This window comes from Platalea leucorodia (assembly GCF_965183815.1).
Source record: "Platalea leucorodia genome assembly, chromosome: 4".
In the NCBI taxonomy this organism is placed as follows: domain Eukaryota; kingdom Metazoa; phylum Chordata; class Aves; order Pelecaniformes; family Threskiornithidae; genus Platalea; species Platalea leucorodia.
In genome coordinates, this window is record NC_138826.1 from 3,745,880 (window position 1) to 3,763,873 (window position 17,994).

General features: G+C 41.1%; 1 protein-coding gene across 1 annotated transcript in view; it reads left to right on the forward strand.

Moving 5' to 3' along the window:
* Positions 1–16,846: 16,846 nt before the first annotated feature.
* LOC309588811 ((E2-independent) E3 ubiquitin-conjugating enzyme FATS) overlaps positions 16,847–17,994 on the forward strand; it is a gene marked incomplete at both ends in the record, with an annotated part of 69,260 nt that continues 68,112 nt past the window's right edge. Inside the window, one exon of the mRNA XM_082308494.1 lies at positions 16,847–17,159. Within this exon, the coding sequence (XP_082164620.1) occupies positions 16,847–17,159 (313 nt within the window). The remainder of the gene's footprint in view (positions 17,160–17,994) is intronic.

The following is a 17,994-nucleotide window of genomic DNA, read 5'->3' on the forward strand; positions in this document are numbered from 1 at the left end:
CAAAGCTGATCTCAGAATGAAGAAGATACTTTGTCTCTGTTTTGCCTTACAGTCAACACACATTACAATTACTAGCACCATTGTAGTACTCTGATTTTTGCAGCTGGGAAAAATTTAGATTAAAGGAGTCTGAGGATGTGTTCGCTCTCCAAAGTATAATGTAACGCAAAGCCTCCTCTACCTGCCTTTATCCTTTAGTCTTAAGATCCCTTTCAGTTAGGTCACAGCTAAGACCACAATATCTTCTCCCGTAGGCATTTTTTTTTAAGTGCCATCAGAGGCATCAAATCTATAGCGATCTGTCCCTTGGCCTCTTTTATAATTCATCAGGTATTTTGTAGTTGCTATCACCTACATTAAGAACTTCCAAACTACTAAACTGTGAAGTTCAATCCCATTTAATTGCCTGCCTGCAGCATCAGAAAGCACAAAGTTGAATCATTTATTCATTTACAAACCCTCTCTACGCAGCACATCCAACTTGCTAGATTTAAGAACAGCTATCTTAATACCTGTTCGTTTAAAATGCAAATGAGCATAACAGAGAACTGTAAGCATTTCCCAAATAAGAGAGGTATTTTTTTGCTCTAGGAAGGCAGAAAGCAGCACACAAGCATGCCAGTTTGTAATTCAAAGGACAGTTAAGATTTTTTACATAGGAAGACTCAGGGTTACAGGGCATTTGTTGAAGCAGTTGTAAAGCCAACCCAGTTTCTGTAATTGCCAGTCCAAGTCTAACAGCGCAGCCCGCAGCAGTCGCACCACTACAGCTCCCTTTATTGATCCCTGTGATTCAACGTTTTTGCTCATGGGCACAAGTCAGCGCTTTCCGCAGATCAGCACAATGGCTGAAGGATCAATCGTTCCTTCCCCCTCCTGATCCATTTTAATTGTGATATCAAAGATGGAGTAATCCTTGCTCAGGTTAGAAGATGTATTTGAAGCCGGGACAAAACTGTGTTGTAAAGGCAGAGAGACTCCGGTATGGAGATCTGAAGGAAAGCCTACTAATTCCAGGAACTGACCCAAAAGAAGCAGCTAGTGATGCTGAGCTCAGTTTAAATTGTTAAAACAACCAACTCAATAAATAAAAAGTGGTTCAGTTCCCTCACCTCTCCCTTGGTAGCAGCCGAGAACTGAAAGGCAAACCGTCTCCGCAGGACAACGGCGCTCCAGGGAAATTATTAAGCTCAGGCTCAGAGTCTTTATTTTGACATTCAAGAATAACCCAGAGTGCAGACATGTTATCAGGCATGTGAGGGCCGAGCTCATTTAAACTTTAGCTGTGTTTTCTCGCTCTCTCTCTCTTTTTTTAAAATCTCTTTTTCCTTCTCTGTCCTTCCATCCACCAGAGTGTTTAACCAATGAGAAATAATTTCCTTTTTTTTTTAAAAAAGCAAGCTTCACAGACCAGCTGCTGGTTGTTGTACTTAATGGAGAGGTGTAATTAGAGAGCTGTGGCAGCAGCTTGTCAAAACACAGAATTACTGTCTGTGGTGGGGTTGGGGTTTTTGTTCTTTTGCTTAGAGGTTTGTCCCCTCTGCCTTTGGCTATGCAGGATATTAAGGCTTTCGTACTCCATGTGGAAGCTTACTCTATAGCTTCTGAGGCTTTACGGGCGGCTATCCCATGGAGGGAGCCTGTATGGGAGCCATGAAGAGAGGTGGACAGAGAAAGGAGATTTCTTCGGGGCTTCTGCACTGGTACGCCATCAAGACAATGCACTCAAGGCTGTTTGGAGTGATGCATAATCTCCTGATCTTCTCCCACCTCACTGGCATTTCTCTCCATCCTCTAGTCCTAAAAACTTTTTCCAAGGAAGGTAAAGTTGATAAGGCCACAAGATCTGCTGTAGGCTTTCTTCCCTCTGGAGAAGACATCTTGCCCCTAGGCTAATGCTGCCCCGTGCAGACAGTTTCCTTCTCCGCAAAAGCAGAGGAAACTCAGAAATGGACCTGGAGAATCAAGAGAGGATTTTTGTCTGGGAAAGAGCTTAGGAGATTTTAGGCTGTTGGGCTGCCACTCAAGATGTGCAAGAAGGACAGAAGAAACTGCAACTGCTCCTGATCCCTTTGGGTTGCAAGTGAGAGATGGGGGATAGCCAGGTGGGGAGGCTGGAGATTCTGATCCAGAGAGCAACCACACTAATGCAAGAGCCACAATTAAAAGATTTTGCTGGAGAGGTGCAGAATTTGCCCCCAAGGTCCTGACCGAGGAGGAGAGATGCTGCAGGCAGGAGGGATCAGATCCTGGCTGTCACCGTACGGAGGAAAACTGCAAGCGGTTGAACACAGGCATCTCTGTCCTGCAGCTGATGGAAAGGTGAAGTGAGGGCTCCCTGGCCTAATTAATTTAGAATGGCCTGCAGATAAATCAAGGCTGAAAATACATAGCTTGCCTTAGTTTTGAAATTGCATTCGAGGCACACAGTTATCCAGTGGCTTTTATACCTGGCTCCAGCAGCACTATCTTATGGTAAGAGCATGTTCCTCTGGTTCCCGCTGAGCTGCCGCTCACCTCTGCCTGACATAGGTGGCACACCTGGCAGCAGAGGGCGTGGGACCTGCTGCAAGATTAATTCCCTGCTTATTCACAAGAAATTTAGTTATCAAGGCCTTTACAAGAGCCTTCTGATGAAGGGGAAGCCCAGAGGGCTGCTGGCCTCTCTTAGCATCCCTGCACTCCTGGGGAGATGTTGCACCAGCACCCAGATGGATTTGTGACCGATTTCAGCTTTCCCTGGACCACAAAGGACACAGATGTGGAACCCCAACCTACAAGGAGAAATGGGCTATAACACGCATTGTGAGACAGGACATGATGGGCTGGGGTTTTTTTACTGTGTATTTTGTCAGATTTTATTTTCTTTGAGAACTGGGGATAATTTTGCATTTTGACCAGTACAATCTAGTTTCATGCTGTGTTGTGGGAACAGAGAGATGCCAACCAGAAGCAAGACTCTGTTCATAGGTGTCCAGTATTGGACCTGGAGACCTCTCAGCTGACCCCTGCAGCACCCTCACGTGACAAAGCATGAGCACAGGTAATTCTGCATAATTTAATTTCTCAAATTGTCCTTCAAAACTGATGAATTGTCCTCATCTAATTTTGCGTTTAACTGCAATTGTGACAGTTGACTCTTTCATATTGGTGCTATTAGATTAAAAAGGCTTCTGTCGACACAAATGGGGTAACACATCCTGCCACCCTATTTACATCCACAAACGGGCAAAACTTCAAGATCTTCGTACATACGTTTGAAGGGAAGTTGGAAGTGGTGAATCTGTGACAGAGATATTGTAAAGACAGGAGCACAGAGTGAAAAAGGTATATATGTAAATAAAATAATTAGTAAAGAAGCGTCAGCATACAAAGCAGGTGAGGGACAAAATAAGAGAAGCAAAGCAAAATGCAGATTCACTGGGATGGGAACTCACAGCAGGTGTTTGGACAGCAAACAGGCAATAGTAGATGATTTTATGGCAACCCTACAGTGAAATGAGGTCAAGCTGCAGACGGAGGCAAACTAATGGACAAAGATGGGTGACTTTAAAAATTAAAACGTACAGAAAGAGGTTTTTGGAGGTAGAGCCGGCATAAAACTGCAGAGATGGATGGAGAGGTACCAACAAAGAGGAAAATGGTAGGAGAGGGGAGAAGGAGAGGCAGTGTATCGCGTACTCCCTGTAGAGAAAATGATTATTACTTTTAGATAACTTTAATAGCCCGAATCCTTGAGATACTGTTATCAGGAGAAGGAGCTTGAAATACAGCACTAGATAAAAGCAAATCAGAGCTCTGACACAACTTCTGTAATAGCATCCCACCTCTGTAAGGCGATGCTGAGGAAGTTCAGATTTTGATCTGCTGCTGCACTGCGCTGGGTGTGATCCAGCGCTCCAGAAGTCGGCACAGTTTGATGCTCAGCACATGATTTTCATTGCATTTTATGTCTAAAGCAAGGCAATTTTCTGGATTAACAGTTTTTCTCTGAAAAATAGAAGGTGGGTCAGGTCACCTGGAGCTGAATTGAGGACAGAAATGGAGTGGGTTTGTTCTGATTTGCTATGAAGTGCTTATGCTTCTTTTTTTCCCCATTTGGGAAGCAAAATCGAAACTGTTTGCAAAGGTCTTTTCAAGATTGTTTTCCTCACTTTACATAGTTTATTTATGTGTATATATATTTGTATATAGGTAGATTAGATATATAATATAGATAAGACTTTATAAATATAAATTATACTACTATAAGCTACACTTTGGTAGTTCTGCCCTACCACTTTAGCCTTTGTTGCCTCTCGTGCATTTATTGTTTATTTTTCCAATCTTTTCTCATGTATATGGTGACCCCAGATATTTTCTAATCTGTAATAGCATTCTTTTTTTTCTCCCCTACCTAGGGCATTGGAAACCAAAAAAGTTATTGCCTGAGAAGCAATCACAGAAAATGCACTCAATGAGTTAAAGGTATGGCTCTGTCTAATAACCGTGCTATCCCTTCTGTTCGGAGCGCTGAGCCAATATTTGATGTCCTGCAGGTTGTTTCCATTAGGATGAGAAAGTGATGATAGAGTCGTGTGGTCCTCTGATGAGCCCCTGTTTGTTCATAAGGCACGTCCACACTCCCGTTTCCCTGAGCGCAGCAGGGCTCGAGCTGTAGGAGACCATTTCCTCGCTCACCGCACCGATCCCCCTCTACTCAATGTTCGGTACCAGCGATGTTTTCTTAGCTTTATCTCTGGGCAGCTCCGCAGCTCTTCTGTGGCCCTGGGTAATGCCTCCTTGCTGCCTTTTCTTGCTGTTTCTCCACTTTTGTTTCTTTCTTTTCCCCACAAGGTACAAAACATCCCAAAGCAACCTCAGAAATCTTTGCACCTGTGTGTGCTTGGCACACAGTGGTGGTTCGCACGGAGGCTGCTGTTCATGCATTAATCCAGCTACCCGCATTTCTGAGCGAGCTTATTGTGTGAATTATTCTTCTAAAAGATAGGGTGGTTTTTTCAGTTGGTGAGTTAAACCAGAGTTGATCCAACCTACAAGAATAATCTCTGTGATTTGCTACCTGGGCTGGCTATCATTGAACCTTGTTACAAGTATGCTCCCAATAATAATAGGGGGTTTTTATTACTTCTTTCATTAGTTTACTTCTGTGCTATTAGTCTGAGTAGCTGAAATGTCTTCTGAAAACTAGCTCGTATCGTGTGTTCTTCCTAAGCAAGGTGGAAAATCCCTCTTGCTAATCATGGCTGTGTGTGTAATAAATGCCAGCTCAGTGTTTGCTTTGCAGTAAAAGGTGGCAAACTCACCTGTGAAACCAGCTACCGAAGCAATCCACTCTATGGCAAACGCTCGTCGCTCACATCAAGGGTATGTTTAAAATAAGACAAAAAGCTGAAGATTTGCAATTGCGGTGAGGTGCTGCAAGGTTGCAAAAAGAGCGGCCAGCTGCCGGTATCTCACAGCCAAATCCGCTCTGAGATGGCCATAGGACCACTCTTCACGGGAATCTGTGCTTTATCAGCGATATTGAAAACCTCCTCAGGTGTTCGGATAGACCAATATCTCTGTATCTCACTTCTTCCCAGTTTCTGGCTGAAATGGCTTGATCACTTTGTAGGTTTTGTGCTGTCTTTTTGTGTAAGAGTTGACAGTTGTGTTAAGGGAAAACCAGCTCGAGGAGATAGGTGTTGCAGCCGGTTCTGGATGCGATGAGGTCAACAATGAGGTCATCCTCACTTAGTTGTAATGTGTGCCATGCTCCTCCCGTGGTTTCTGCTGGGCTTGTCTCCAGTTCTCACAGGCCTCCTGGTATTCGACATGGTTCTTTTAAAAAAAATAATAATGAAAAAAGAAACTGCTGAAAAAAGCAGCAGTAAGTAGCTAGTAAGCTAAAATGCTCATTTTTAAGAAGTGGTTCATGTTTATTGTATAATGAAGAGGAAAAAGTCCTTTAATTAATAATAACAATTGAGAGAAGATTAGAGCAAAAATACCCTATTACCACTTTCTCTAATCCACCTATAATTGTGTACCAAGCTATCAGGGAAGCACTTAAAACCTGGAAAAGCCTTAGTAAGAACCAGAAGGCAATTGTCCGCTTCAGCATCTCCGACAGTTGGACGTGGACGTAATCCAGCTACTATTGTCTTTTATTTTTTTCTTGCAATGCTCTTCACAGTCCTGCAACAGTTTGGGCTGTTAAATGGAGTCTGCATGGTGTGGCCGAGCACCCGAAATGCAGAAGCCACCATTGAGGAGGAAATTTGTTCCAGTGTGGTAGGAATAAGGTTGTCCTTCTCTGGATTTTTGCAGTAGAGAGGTATCCTGTCTTCAGCGATCTGCCCCTCGGTATTAGAAGGAGTGCAAGTTTCAGCATTATTAAAATCATTTAGATCACTTTGCCTGGAAAAATGTGGATCTGGTTACCACTAGTTTGCATCACTTTTTACTTAAGTTTGGAGAAGGCAAAGCTCTCCAGTGAATTAATTAATTTCACTCAATTTTGACAGACTGCTTAAATCAGCTTAGAAGTGCCACAGCTGAGTAAACCCATCTAGCAGTTTATGATTGCTTCTTTTGGAAGGACCTGCTCGATACCGACAGCAACTGAAACAGTGCATTAAGGAGAACCACTTAATTAAATAACCTACAAGAGCAGACAATGGTAAAATGTGTAAAGTTCCTATAAGAAATTGATATGAAGTTTTAAAGAGAGATAAGGAATTTTTTTTTTACGTTCATACATTTACCTTCATGATTCAATGGAAGATGTTCCACTGCATCACAGATTTAGCTTTCCAGCTCTCTGTGTGTATACACAGCAGGCTTGCATCCTGCAGGCAGAAGTTTGCAGCTGTCTTTTTCCAAGACTGGAAGATATTTTGTTGGTATATAATCAAATTGATATATTTAATTAACCTGAAGTTTTCAGAACTTGTATGTCAAATATATATATATTTATCTCAGACTTTAGCCCTGCAATGTATATTTTACTTCTGAAAGGTCCATCAGTCTTTCATGTGACAATCTGGCATGAACTCTGTCCGAAAGAAAAATGTATGTACATTTTTAATGTATGTACTTATGAGGACGAGCCAGCAGACCTCTAGACCAAAAGCATCTTCCCAATATCGGTCTGAGTGGACACAGTCCGTGGATCATCTTCTGTGAAATACGGATTCCTTCCTTGCCTGCCTTTTAAACTATTTTTTTAAGACGTGCAGCAAAATTTTAAGATGGAATCAATGCATATTTTCTTAATCTAACAGATCCCTCTGCCTTTAATTTCTGCAGAAGGTATTTCATGCTTTATTTTTATCATGAGAAAAAATTAAAATGCAGTCACCTACAACTGAGAGATGGGAATAGCTTTTGCGTTATCCTTAATCACTGTTGTGTTTCCCAAATTCCAGTGCATAGCCGTAGCCGTCAATCTCATTGACCTGTTTAGGTTTTAATTTACTAGAGGCCTGCCATTAATGTGACCTCTTCAGAAACGCCACCCTTTCTAGCAACAGTTGCAGTCAGATAAACTTTTGTCATCTCCTGGTTCGCTCTTCCCCTTTGAATTATTTACAAAGGTCATGAATTTCTTAGAAAGTCAGGGAACAAGACATCGAGAAGTGTAGAAAGCTCTTTGTAAGTTTGTATCTGGGAATTAATTTATTTACTTGAACTGGGAGATGGTACTATGGCCAAAGGGAAAATGTGAAATCCCATACACTACACAATGAAATTACTTCTTGTTGCTCATTGTTTCAGGTCGAGCAGGTTACTGTGCCTGTAAATTTCTTTTATATGAGACCCAGTTGCTGCAGACGACAAAGTAATCAAACCCTATACGCCTTGGGGAGCCTTAGCAATTTACATGGCAAAGCAAAAATGATACAGGATTTGTACCTCATAGCAGTCGACGGGAGATTTTCCATCTGCTCCAGTGAGGCCAGGGTTTCATCCAGGATAGCTTTGAAGAGCTTCTGACTAAAACAAACCCAAAGAGCAGGTACAGCAGTAGGAAATGGTGATCAGTAGATGAGTGTGCAGGACAGGGTCCTGGGCTTGCTCTGGTGCTTCGTGGTAGCATGTATGTTTTCATAATCTTTGAAAAAAATCATAGAATCATAGAATCGTTAAGGTTGGAAAAGACCCTTAAGATCATCGAGTCCAACCGTTAGCCTATCACTGCCAAGTCCATCACTATACCATGTCCTCGAGCACCACGTCTATCCGTCCTTTAAATACCTAAATGATGTCTGTTTTTAAATTATAATAAGAGAACTGAACAGCACGGGCAATATTAAAACTGTGATCAAATGCTGTTCTATCATCTAAGCAATTCCAAAGTTGTAGCGGGCAAACAGGATTTTCCTTCTCTTCTGTCGTCGTTGTCACATAGATTTCTGTTAGAAACCCGTGCAGCCTCTCGGCTGCGAATCTGTGTGTTTCTGAGCAAACCAGCCAGATCTGCGGATTTAGCATGAGCGAGGGAGGGGAGCTGAGGGATGGGTTCCCAGGGAGGCTGTGCCGTCCCCATCCTCGGAGGTTTCAGGACCCGCTGGGGTAAGGCCCTGAGCAGCCAGGTCTGGCCCCGGAGCTGGCCCTGCCTGGGGCAGGCGTTGGACCTGAGCCTTCCCGCGTCCCTTCCCACTGGGATTATCCTGGGATCCTGTCAACTGCGTGGAGAAGACAATTTGCTACACATCAACTGAGAAATTTTATAGATATTATAAAGGCTCGCTCCTGATTCACACGTACCGCTTTTTTTTCTGCTGACCTCTCTTGCGAGCCCTGAATGAACCCATGAAAATATGAAAGGGAAAGCATTAAATCGATCCGATCTGAAATGATCTATTTGTGTTGGTGTGGCTGCCAAACTGAGGATCACGGTCCCATCTGTACTGCAGCACCAGCCAGGCGTCTCAGCTCATTGGGACAGGCACTTAACAGAAACTGAAAGGTGCTAATGGTGCCAGAGAATTTACTGTGGAAGTAAAAGCTGGGAAAATATGGGTGGCTCTCACAAAAACGGAGAGAAATACAAGGTTGCCCTGAGGATCACAAGCACTGTCCTGGGACATTAGTTCCTTGAGTGTTATCAAGGTGTTTCGTGTTTTTTCTCTGCAGGAGTCGTAGCAGATGTGACCTTTGAGGGAGGGTTTGAAAGAGGAAAATCAGGCCTCCTTTTAGATTTTGAGAGGGGAATTCTTTCAGTCCATTAAGACTGGCATGAAATGCAATTCAGAACCGAGAGGTATGACACAGCAGCAGCCAAGCCTGCGTTAGTGTCAGAGCAGAGGCAGGGATCAACGTCTCTGTAACGGTTTGTGTTTGCAGCAATAGGGAAGAGCAGCCAGCGGAGGGCTGCGAACAGAGGAGTCATTTGGCTGAAGCAATGAGCCAGAAAAATTATCTGTGAAGAAGGATGGCTATAAGTGAGGTGGTTTGGGATTTGTCAGGGTCAGAGAGATATTTCTAATCGTCCAAGACAGAGGTTAATCAAGAGCAATATGAACACTTTGCAATGTGCTGTTGAATAGCAAAACTCATATTTGTTGTCTAAGAAAGACCTTAGAAAGGTTGTGCAGGAAAAAGCACAGAATTTGACTCTAACTCCAACGGAGCTTACATCAAATGATGTGAACTGATGGTAGGACTTGTCTCTTCACAACCTTGGGTAATACTGCATCTGGGAAGCAAAGGCAATAATAAATGGTTGCATCTATGTAAGAGATCATAACTTCATCTCCTTCTCTTTATTCTCATTTAAGTGTTTGGGATTCTTTAAAACTGTAATAGTCTTCTGTTGGTGATACAACAATGAAGATATGATCCAAGTCCAGCAGCAGTGCTAATTAGGGCCCATGAACAGCACAGCCAGTTACCGAATATATTTCTATTTTACTACTTGAACCCAATTAATATCAAATGGTTTATTAGCAATTAAATAGCTGATGTTTAAATTTTAAAAATGTTTGGGAGATAAATATTTGAGGAAATAGAGGCTATTATCAGTGCTTTCTCAGTTTAGATACTTGGCACATCAATTTATTTTTCTATTTATTGCGAGAAACTAAAATGAGTCAAAAAAGCAAATGCTTCCTTGTTGTACAAGTTGCCCATGAAGCGAATCATTAAGTGTAGGCTGTGTCTGTTGTACAGAAGAGTTGCTCTGTGCAGCTGATTGCTACAGTCCAGGCTGTGCAATACGGACAGTTCTTCATAATAGCCTCTGCTGCAATAACAAAGAAGAATAATGAAGAATTTAGGTGGCATTATTTTTTCATAACAAAAAGGAAGGGATTTTTCACTCCAAGTTTTAAGGACACTTGTAAACAAAGCCTCTTGTTTCTCTCTCCTATCTGTGAATATGATGTTGCCTTTAGCAGGTCACTGTAAATTTGAGACACCCTCCCTTATTCCTTGTCCCCCTGCACCAGTTCTGTAACAGAACGATATCCCTCATATCTAAGGAATGAGTGGATGGCATTAAAAGGATGGGGCAAGTAAGGCTTCTGGTACAGGCTGGTGACCTACAACGGCGTGGGCAGATCTGCTATTGCCTCTGAAACAGCCAAGATTTGCACTGCACTGTAGCAGACCTTGGGGATAGTAACTCTTAACCGCAGTAAAATACTTTGCCAATGTTTAGAATTTTGAAGTCCATGCAAAAGGTATTTGAAGTTACCAATTACTATTTATATTCTTAAAATAATGGTATTCACAGAATGGTATCTAAATGAAATTTAGAGAAGTAACTTGATGAATAATGGTGGGAAGAAACCATTGCAGGAACAGTTGCTACAGAATTGCTGAAGCCAAACACTGCACAGTTCAGGTCTCTGTTGCTGTATGAATGTTTATCAGGGAGACATTTGCTATCCACTTTTTCTTGGTGATTTTGCAAAATTGCAGTTCTGCTTCCTTCTACTTTTACCATCAATCCGATTTTTGGATTGTCTATTGATAAGTGAAAGAAATTTCATCATCTCTTGAGATAGCCATGGGAATTCAGGCCCCCCAGCTGGGTCCACTAATAGGAATTCTGAGCCCATGTTCACCTCTTGAAAACCACTGCCTGAGCCTGCCTGTGACGAAGGGGGCTTGCGAGAGATCCGATACTGGATTGCAGCCAAAAGGGCTCTGACCTGGATTGAGAAAAATGCTGAGTCTCTTCGTTTCCCACTGATTTTAGTGTAGTTGAATGTGCTCAGTGTTTTGTAATGCCGTGTTCTACTATAGAAAAAAAAAAAAAAAGTTAATTGCACTCCATACAAATATTTAGCCACTTTATGTAATGCATCTGAAATGTGAGCCAGCAAGATATCCCCTCAGTCCACTTATCAGTACTTTTTCCTGACTTTCTAACTTCAATTATTTTCTCATCATTGCACTGTTCTTCCTTAACGCATGGATTACATGACGGAACAGAAAATATTTTCTTGTTTATTCAAGGGAAAAATTACACAAACACTTTTATTGCATGTCTTTATAAGCAAAGCAACTTACTTTCTAAAGTGTCTCCATACATATTACAAACATAGAGGAATTATAAAAAAACAGTACTATGGTATTTATTAACAGATAATCTTTTCTTTCCCTTGACTCAGTGCTGATGCAAAACCATCATTGCTCTTAGGTTTAAATTATGCTTTAATTAGGTTGTTATAAAATCACCTGTGACTTTATTCATCTTGCAAAAATGATAGTTGTTTCACGTACATCGTGGCTGGAGAATAGTAGTTTGTATTTGTTTAAACTGCTTGTTTTGTTAAATTAAGTGCTTAAACTAATTAAAGACATTTTTTGGGCTGTCTCAGCTTTAGCCTCATAAATGAGAAGCACAAGAAGGTGCACATAGATACTTCCTTATTGCCCATAAATCTGTACTGACTGCAACTGTAAACTCTGGAATGTAGTTTTATGACTCCCATTTCATTGAAAACTATATAGGCTATTACTGAATTTTGAATTTTGGGTTTGATTGCTCTTAATTGTGAATTATGCTGAAGCTGCTCTTGTCATTATCTTAAAAACTATTTAATTAAATGTAAGTATCCAGCTGTGTGTATTTTCAAAGAGCCAAAATGCCCTAAGATCTTGAACAGAAGAGCAATATCTAGAATCATAGAATCATAGAATTGTTAAGGTTGGAAAAGACCCTTAAGATCATCACAGGGTTTGCAAAAAGCTTCCCTCAGTTTTTGTAGCATTCCCTTACTTTGTGGTGTTTCATTTGCAGCCTTGATGATTGTTTTAGTCTCTATTTCTTCTGTGTAATTTGAATTTTTGAAATAATAAGCAGAAATGAAGAATAGGACTCAGCTAGCAGGATCAATATGCAAAGCGTCCTGGGAAGAGAGAGGAATGGAGACTTGAATCCTGTCCCACCCCGGTTACCAGAGAGGAACAAATATAGTGTGCCCTGATTCGTCTGTCCACTGCCACCAAATGTGAACTTTTTTTTCCTCTTGATTTTTCTTCTTCAGTCTCTCACAGTCCTAATTACATTTCTTCCCCTCTGAGAGATTGTTGTCCTCCTTTCATTTTCACTCCAGTCCCCATCTTTGTGCCAGATCGATACCGGATCCCTATCCAAGTCACTCTCTTCTCACTCTCTCTGTTTTTTTTGTTTTTTTTTCCCCAATTATTCCCTATCTTTCCTGTCTGAACTTCTTTCTTTCCCTGGACACCTTTTAACTCATGTCTTCTCTCTTGGGTTTCTCATTTGTCAGTGCCCTTAATCTTTCTTTTTCTGCCCATCTCTGGGATGAGCTTATCTCTTCTCTCCCCTCCTTTCCCCTACGTAGTTCTCAGGAAATCTCTCTCTTGATTGCGCCTCTTTTTCCCCATACCAGTGGCATCCAGCCTCTTAATTCAGCCAGTCTCTGTTCCCCTCCTATATTCATATATGAATCTGTGCCCACTCAGATGTGCGAATCCTCAGCCAGTTACACAAACCAGCACGAGTTCAGCTAAGGCTTCTGCCCAGACTCCAGGCATGCCTCTGAGTTAATGACTTGAGTTAAAGAATCAGCATTAACTTTGAATTTTCTGGCTTTTGACTTTTCTTTTCACAGCTTGACATTTTTGTAATGCTTTGTTTTTCTGGTACTTCAAAAAAACAGATGGGGAATAATGTCACAGCAGAATGTATAACCCTGGCTTTGGCAAGTCTGCCACCCCATTACCACGGCTCTCCAGGGCTGGTTAATGGTGCTGTCCTCGGTCATCCTGGAGCATTGCCCCTCCTGGTGCCACGTGCCAGAAGAGCCACCGTTCGGTGTCTCATCCCGAAGCCAGCTTGGCCACCTTGGGTAGGGGCCACCTTGGGTAGGGGCCACCTTGGGTAGGTGGCAGCCATAGACAGGCCTCTCAGCAGGGAATACGTGGCCTGGCAGTGGTGCCAAGGAACAAGAAAAAAAAAGCCAAATAACTGAGATGACGTGCTGAAAGACAGCCAACAGGGAAGGGTCAGCTCATGGGCAGAGCAGGGAATTGATTCACTAACCTCCCAGATGCATCTCACTGATTTTCTGCACTACCTTGACAGAAAGCAGATACTACAGTGATAGCTAATTTAAAGGTATCAATAGACAGTCCCACTCCAATCTCCTGAATCCCAAATCTTTTCCGTAGTCACACGATCACCCTGTCCCTCCCCAGCTACACAATATGCTTAATCTGTGTGGTTATACACGTCTTCTTTGAACTGTGACAGATTGGGGCTGTGCAAACCATTTCAAAGGTATGATGCAACTTAGTATATTCCAGGAATGATTTCAAGTCATTACATACATGGATGCAACTTTGCATAAAGGCATTTTTTTATGAGCAGTGGAGATTTACTAAGGGGATGTAGCTCTGATAGTCACCACTGGAGCACTACATACTGTATCTCACAGGTCAGTAAGATGCTGCGTAGCTCCCCATCCCCTATCCACATCCCATCTCAGCTCCATCTCAGCTGCTTGGAGGGAACAAATGGAATTAAAAACGCTTGATTTGAACTGAATGCCGTCATCTGGATGTTTAAAATGGAATGGAATCAATTCGATCTGAAAAAATATGTGATAATGTAATTGGGGGTTAAAGGGTTATTGGATCCTCCTGAAATGCAATTAGAGAGATACTATTCACGTTGGGAACAGCACACCTTTAATCTTAAACTATTTCAGAATCTCCATTTGTGTGGTTTTTTGCTCTGCATTTGCAGGAAAGTTCCAGCCTAGGTTAATAATATAGTGGCAGTACTTCACAAAGCTCTCCAACGTAGAGAAGTAGCTATTAAACTGTCAACAGCACAAAAAGATGATATTTTGATGGCAATGGATAGGAACCCCATCTTCCTGCTCATGCTACTCAACATTTCTGTAGCTTTCAAGCACAGTCAACCATAATTTGTCACTGACTTGCATATGTGACATTGGCTGAATAGGTAGTCTGAACTACAACTGTGTCAATCAATTTTTCAGGCAAAACTCACGTAGCGTAGAATCATAGAATCACAGAATCGTTTAGGTTGAAAAAGACCTTTAAGATCATTCAGTCCAACCGTTAACCCAGCACTGCCAAGTCCACCACTAAACCGTGTCCCTCAGCACCACCAATAGGCAGGTATTCCCTTTTCCTTCTCTGTACCTCTTGCACGCATTCCTGTTCACCATCTACCTGGAGACCTCTAGAAAAGTTGCAGGACATGCCAACTTCATTGCTAAAGCTGTTCTGCTAATATCGACCTGCATAATCCCCTTCCACAGCTGCAGCCAGAGATATCATTATATATACAGAATGAAGAGCAAATTCACTCTCGGCACATCCTGCGAGGAAATGTTTCCCAGGACTGAGTTGGCCAGTATCTGTCTGGCTATCTTCTCCCTTTCTGCCTAATCTTTCCTTTAATGTTGCACACATCCTAAAGGACATTTTCAACATTTAGTGCAGGTGAAGAAATAGCGTTATTTTAGGTGAGAACATATTATTTGGCCATTGTTAGAAGTCCGCCATAGGAGGGGGTCACCTCAGCAGTGATCTCTGTAATCACCACCTTGAAACCCTACTGCACCTGCAATCTGGAAGGAACAGCAAGTTCTAGTTTGTGCCAAAATCTAGCAGATTATCACAAATGCTTCTGTCCCTGATGCAGTTTTAAGATGGTGATTAAAATCTTGAAAGTCATTCAATCCCATCTACATCAAACATTGAATAAAGTTGTGCTTTTCTCAGTGTAACACAGTCTAGAATAAGAATGTCAGAGGCAGAAATAAGCTGTACTTAAAAGATCTCAGGCAAAATCAAATTACTTAATATTCTTATGCTCTGAGTTGTTTTTCTTTTTTGTCTTAACTGGAATGATGAGAAAATGGTGAGAGGAAAAACGTGTCCACCTGGGTTGTTCTAGAAAGGCTCAGCAGCAAACATTATGAAGTCTGCCATGAAATGTTCATCAGCCTAATATGCATCACAATGCAGTGGTTCTCTGGATGAAATCTTGAAATAAATGCAAAATTTTTTAATTTAAAGATTACCAAAATCACTATACTCAACTGATAAGAAGATATGTACTGTAGACTTCAATGAACTACATGAACACAATACAAGGCTAAGAGGATTTTAAGGAATTTATTCTAATGCTTTCTACATTGTCAGTCTTTATGCCTGTTCTGAGTCCAATAACTTTTTGATATTTATTTGGCAAAATACCTTCTACAAGGTATCTAGGTAAGGCAGATGTCACTAGCGTACTCAGTAGACTTTGGTAGTAGGTAATCACCTTCTCCGTTAGAAATACGTACCTCAGAAGTACTTCTATTCAAGGTATTTTCTCTTTGTAAAGCCCTTTGCACATTGTAGTCAACTCTCAATATCCTTTTTGACCACAAACCAGCTCAAATCATGTATTTTAAAGACCTTTTTCCTTAGCAAGTTCAAAGAATTTCTGCAGCTATTTTCTGCACTCTCTTATTTGCCAGTGTCCTATTTAGAATACGGATGCCAAAACTAACACAATATTCTAGTGCTGCTCATAGCAGTATCAGGTAAAATGGTAAAATCTGTGCTTATACAGCCCAATAACGCATTACATAACTACACAGGGAATTGATTAAAAACTCCTTCATTGTGTTCAATTATTAGTTTTATGATCAAATTAATCAGAATTATGATTATTTTATTGTTATTATTTTCAGTTATTGTAGACTTCTAGATAGTAAACATAGAGGAATAGCGCTACTGCTAATTATTTAAAGAACTTTAAGTAAAAATTAAAATATCACATTGGAAAATATCACCTTCAAACCCCATTTTAAAAAAAACACTGCAATTTATGACTTTTTTTTTTTTAAAGTAAATTATAAATTTGCTGGCTTTCATTGCAGGGTTTTGTTTTTGGGTTTGGTTTTTTTTTTTCATATCTTGTACTTAGAATGCAAACATTTCGGGAGCCAGGTGTTAGCTATTTAGCAGTCCAAGAGGTCATTACAGAAATATGCAAAACCACGTGCAAGTAGCGTACTTGGAGATTTCCTCTTAACTTTCTTCAAGAAGCACTCAGAAACAAAGAGCCCAGCTTCAATATTTAAGTCAAGAAAATGAAACATTCATGTGCCGTAGCTAGACATTGTTGCTGTAGCCAGATAACCCACACCTGCCTGCCTAAGGTTGGGGATGCACAACTGAATTTATATTCTGGCTCTAAAACCTGCATTTAGGGACACAAATTCTAACCAATCAGACTAAATAAATCAGCAGGCCCAGGTTTTATCATCACAGATAACCCTCATTAATCCAGCAAGCTTTTCCTGAAGACAAAGAACAAAATGAATTGCTTCATTGGAGTTGCCTGAGCAGCATGCTAATGCGGGGAGGTGGAAGGCATGAATTATTCATGCTCTTGCAGCCTGAGCAGGCAGCTCCTGGTTTTTCCTGTTACCATTGCAACAAGTGGCGGCTGGCCCGGCCACGCTCGGGCCATCGCACGTCTCCGGGAAGCACTGAAATGCCTTCTGGAGAGGGAAAACCTCCGTGCCTCCGCTGCGCCCGACACAGTCGGGTGGATTTTCAGGTTAAGCCTTATGCAAAATGGACCCGGGTAACACAGTCTTTTGTAACTCAAATGTACCTGACCATAAACTGCTCTTCTTGGAAGAAAACAGGTTGCTTCGGTAAGTTTGTGCAACTTTTGATGCTTTCTGAATGCGCTGTAAGCTCTTTTCAGTTTACGGTAACTATAACGTAGTTATAACTATAACACTATAATGTGTTTTACCATTCTTTCTAAAAACAGTCTGTGTTCTTTTTGCTTTTAAAATGACTTAAAGAAGCCTAAAAAGGCATGCAATATCTTTGTTTTTAACTCTAGAAAATATGTAAACAGTATCTACAGAACCGACACTAAAGTTATGATCAAAAGCCTTCTCAAATTAACTTGTATGATTTAAATTTTCAAATCCCTGTAGTACACTACTAAACCAAAACACATTTATGATCGAAGTCTGATTTCTTGCAACCAAATCTGAGACTAATGTAATTCAGTGTCAAACTGGAGAATCTGAAAGAATGGGTGTTACTTTTTGCAAGAAATGTTGGTTCCCCATTGTAAGTGTAACTCGTGTTGTTGCTCTTTATGCAGCTAAATACATTTCTGATTGGGCTGGGAATGGGAACTGAGACCTGCATAACATTCCTACCATGCATTAACTACTCTGTTGTATCATAAAATAGTTGAAAAGCATTAGTAACTTACACAATTTTTCTACAGATAGGAAGGAGATATATTTTGTATGTAAAGCATATGGCAGTGATGAACTAAGGCTAGCCTTACCACTTCTTTATAAGGGGAAAAGCATCAAAATTTTTGCTTTGTTATTCATTACCGGTATATCTACCTATAATATTTGTTTCAATTGTTTGTCTGATTTTTGTTATTTTCCAGTAGCGATACTATCAGCATTGCCTGAGAACTCTCAGGTAACTTACTACTTGGCACAGTTAAAAAAT